General features: G+C 29.0%; 2 protein-coding genes across 5 annotated transcripts in view; both read right to left on the reverse strand.

Moving 5' to 3' along the window:
* LOC122262871 (uncharacterized) overlaps positions 1-5,000 on the reverse strand; it is a 165,362-nt gene that overhangs the window by 22,021 nt on the left and 138,341 nt on the right. The window lies entirely within an intron of this gene.
* LOC122262876 (uncharacterized) overlaps positions 2,429-5,000 on the reverse strand; it is a 3,298-nt gene continuing 726 nt past the window's right edge. Inside the window, exons 3-6 of the mRNA XM_086554585.1 lie at positions 4,705-4,935; positions 3,745-3,993; positions 3,330-3,554; positions 2,429-2,898 (exon numbers count right to left, since the gene is read on the reverse strand). Of these exons, the coding sequence (XP_086410711.1) occupies positions 2,648-2,898; positions 3,330-3,554; positions 3,745-3,993; positions 4,705-4,935 (956 nt within the window). The 3' untranslated portion in view covers positions 2,429-2,647. The remainder of the gene's footprint in view (positions 2,899-3,329; positions 3,555-3,744; positions 3,994-4,704; positions 4,936-5,000) is intronic.

The raw sequence follows: 5,000 nt of genomic DNA on the forward strand, positions 1-5,000 counted from the left end.
GAAAGGTATGGATAAAATATCAGAAATGCTATTTGATTTTGAGATCAAAATACTTTCTATTCTGCTGATGGAGCTTGAACTAAAATTAGACTAAACCACATTATATGTCACAATGCAAATGGCTTTCAAATTAGATACAATGTCATCTAGATATAATTAATATATGAAAAGTGTTCTTGTAGTTGAAGAAAATATTAAATTATTTGGCTTATAGTAAAGACAAAGAGCAAAGAAAGAAGAATGCAGTTATAGACCATGTTTTGTGCTATACTGAAATGGTATAAGTATGGTTATTTATGAGTACTCTATAAATATATATTTACTCATAGTCACATAGATAGAAATGAAAATTATTCTGGTATACTAGAACAGCTAAAATAAATACTTGATCCACTTGAAACTGAACCTGAAGATAAAGAAAAGTAAATGTAAAGAGCTAGTATGTATCAAAGACAAAGGCAACAAATCAAACATTATCTATGTTATATTAGAAATTACTTTCAAGTTATATGTCACCTAACTGCTGGAAACCATAGAATACACTAAAGTTTAGAAATGAAACATGTAAGATGGCCTTGCAGTTACAAAAGAGAAATTTTGGATTGCACATGAGAACATAGAAAAAGAAAAGAGAGTATCACCAAAGACTGAGATATTTGGGCTTCTGGAACTACTAGAGATTGAGCTACGAAAGACCTAAGAACTATGACTGGAAATGCCTGATGCTAAACCTGAAGGAAAAGGTCAATCTTAGGAGATATTACTCATAAGATATTTATGAATCTTCTACTATCATTTGATGTTTTATATACTGAGACACATGAACTTCTCTAGCTATGAAAGATTGATTTATTTAAATTGTTTGGATAAGGAAAACAACCATATGCAAAATGTGAATTACACATAATAAATATATAATCTACTGGAAATGTAAATTGCATAGTTATGACTATATCTCTAATAACAACTTTTTATGCTAACACTTGAAAAACAAGAGAGGGATAAGATATTGGATCTGCTCTCCGATCTTGGTTCTAAGTTCCTTGAACTGACATGGCTTGGAATTACTGAATCTTTAACTACTTGAGCAACTGTAGCTTGAGATACTACTTGAAACTGAACCTACTAAAAAAAAATATATATATATATTTATATGTATATATAATATATATATATATATATATATATATATATATATATGTATATATAATATATATATCTATATATATGTATATATAATGATAAAATCTGGAAATGCTACTTGGTTTTGAGTTCAAAATACTCTCTATGCTGCTATTGGAACTTGGACTGATAGGGATAATGAAGTCTAAACTACTTGTACTACTGAATATTGAGGCATTTGCGCTTCTGGAGCTACTAGATATTGAGTTATTGAAACTACTGGAACATGGAAAGATTGAAAAAAAAGTACAACCTATATCAAGAGATGTACATGAAAATCACACAAAGATAGGTAATCAATACATGATACTGGAAATACTAAATTACATTACAACTATATTAATCTATTATTTACTTTCTCTTATGACACTTGAACAAGATATGAATGAGATGCTGCATCTGCTGTCTGAACTTGGTTCTGAGTCCCCAAAACTAACACTGCTTGAAATCTGAGAACTAATTAAACTCAAACTACTGGAGAAACTATAACTTGATATACTTAAGCTTTTAGACTTTGATAGACTAGAGCAGCTAAGGCTATAACTTGATCCACTTGAACCTGAAGATAATAAGAAATACTGAAATAGCTAATATAGATCAAACATAGAAGTTGAAACTACAGATCAAAACTTAACTGAATAATTTATTAGAAATGATTCCCCAATCAGAAATGTCAGCCAAATGTTGGTAAAAATATATGGTGTATTCATGTTTAAAATGGAATCTTGAAAGGTGGTTGTGATGTTAATATAATAATGATAATGATAATAATAATGATAACAATGATAATAGCATTTCCAGCTTGTGAATGCTAACAAAGAAGGATAAAAGTGAGAAAATGGACATTACTTGTGGTGGCACTTGAAGAGGAGGAAGGAGGTGAAATACTTGGAATGCTACTTGACTCTGAGCCTAAACTACTCAATAAGCTGCTGATGGAACTTGGACTACTAATACTACTGAAGGCTGAGATACTTGAGCTTCTGGAGCAACTAGAGATTGATCTATTTGAACTGCTGGAGCATGGAAGAACTGAATGACTTGAACTAAGACTGGAAATATCTGTTGCTGAACCTGAAGGGAAAGTTCAATCTTAGTAGATATTAAAGTTTCATTCAAATTGTAATAGTTCTACAATATAAATATAATTTGTTATGATACAAATATTTGATCTATTTAATTCCATATATGCAGATATACATGATCCACTGTAGCTACCAAAGATTTACCTATTTAAACTGCTAAAACAAGGAAATTATATGTCAAAGAGATGAAAAGGGAGATTACTTGTGGTGGCACTTGAAGGAGGAGGATTCTCCAATCAGAAATGTCAGTCAAATGTTGGTAAAATTATATGGTGTTTTCATGTTTAAAATGGAATCTTGAAAGGTGGTTGTGATATTAATATAACAATGATAAGGATAATAATAATAATAATAATAATTGCATTTTCAGCTTGTAAATGCTAACAAGTAAGAAAATGGACATTACTTGTGATGGCACTTGAAGAGGAGGAAGAAGGTGAAATATTTGGAATGCTACTTGACTCTGAGCCTAAACTACTCAATAAGCTGCTGATGGAACTTGGACTACTACTACTACTGAAGGCTGAGATACTTGAGCTTCTGGAGCAACTAGAGATTGATCTATTTGAACTGCTGGAGCATGGAAGAACTGAATGACTTGAACTAAGACTGGAAATATCTGTTGCTGAACCTGAAGGGAAAGTTCAATCTTAGTAGATATTAAAGTTTCATTCCAATTGTAATATTTCTACAATATGAATACAATTTGTTATGATACAAATATTTTATCTGTTTAATTCTATATGTGCAGAGATAAATGATCCACAGTAGCTATCTGAGATTGACCTAGTCAAACTGCTTAAACAAGGAAATTATGTGTCAAAGAGATGAACAGGGACTTTACTTGTGGTGACACTTGAAGGAGGAGGATTCTCCAATCAGAAATGTCAGCCAAATGTTGGTAAAATATATGGTGTATTCATGTTTAAAATGGAATCTTGAAAGATAGTTGTGATGTTAATATAATAATGATAATAATAATAATAATGATAACAATGATAATTGCATGTCCAGCTTGTAAATGCTAACAAAGAAGGATAAAAGTAAGAAAATGGACATTACTTGTGGTGGCACTTGAAGAGGAGGAAGGAGGTGAAATACTTGGAATGCTACTTGACTCTGAGCCTAAATTACTTAATAAGCTGCTGATGGAACTTGGACTACTAATACTACTGAAGGCTGAGATACTTGAGCTTCTGGAGCAACTAGAGATTGAGTTATTTGAACTGCTGGAGCATGGAAGAACTGAATGACTTGAACTAAGACTGGAAATGTCTGTTTCTGAACCTGAAGGGAAAGTTCAATCTTAGTAGATATAACAGTTTCATTCAAATTGTAATTGATATATTATAAATATTCTATCATTTGAATTCTATATATTCAGAGATACATGATCTTCAGTAGCTACCAAAGATTGACCTATTCAAGCTGCTTGAACAAGAAAATCATGTGTCATAGAGATGAAAAGGGACATTACTTGTGGTGACAATTGAAGGAGAGCATGATGATAAGAGATCAGAAATGCTACTTGATTCTGAGCTTAGAACTCTCTGTATGCTGCTGACGGAGCTTGGAATGATGGATGCAATGAAGCTTGAACTACTTATACTACAGACAACTGAGACACTTGAGCTCCTGGAGCAACTAGATATTGAGCTATTGGAACTACTGGAGCATGGAAGAACTGAATAGCTTGAATTAAGACTGGCAATACTTGAAGCTGAAACTGAAGGATAAGTCAAGTTTTACAGATTCAAAGCGAAAACTTGATGATACTTAATTTCTATTTTCAACAAGAAATTATATATATATATATATATATATATATATATATATATATATATATATATATATATATAATATATATATATATATTATATATATATATATATATATATATATATATATATTATGTATGTATATATATATTAAATATATATATATATTTATATATATATATATATATATATATATATATATATATATATTATATATATATATATATATATATATATATATATTATATATATATATATATATATTATATTTATATATATATATACATATAATATAATATATATATATATATATATATATATATATATATATATATATATATATACATATATATACATACATATATATATATATATATATATATATATATTTATATATATATATATAATATATAATATATATATATATATATACATACTATACATAATATATATATCTATATATAATAATATATATATATATATATATATATATATATATATATATATATATATATATATATATATAAAAATGTAAATATATACTGCAGATATCCTGTATATCAAGATGTAAGTGAGAATTACACAATAAAAAATGATACACACAATACTAATAAGACTGCTAAATTGCATAACTACAACTATATTTATATATCATTTACTTGGTTTGGTGACACTTGAAGAATGAGATAGGGATGAGGTGCTGGATCTTCTATCTGAACTTGGTTCTAAGTCTCCTGAACTGACACTGCTTGAACTCTGAGAACTGAATAAACTCAAACTACTGGAACTACTAAAACTCTGGCTACTGGAGCAACTATAACTTGAGATACTTGAGCTTCTAGTCTTTGATAGACTAGAACAGCTAAGGCTATTACTTGATCCACTTGAACCTGAAGATAATAAGAAATAAACTGAAGTAGTTAATATACATCAAGCATAGAAGCTGAGACTACAA

The sequence above is a fragment of the Penaeus japonicus genome, unplaced genomic scaffold, assembly GCF_977035675.1.
Source record: "Penaeus japonicus unplaced genomic scaffold, GWHDUDI00000001_assembly GWHDUDI00000030, whole genome shotgun sequence".
Taxonomy (NCBI): Eukaryota; Metazoa; Arthropoda; class Malacostraca; order Decapoda; family Penaeidae; genus Penaeus; species Penaeus japonicus.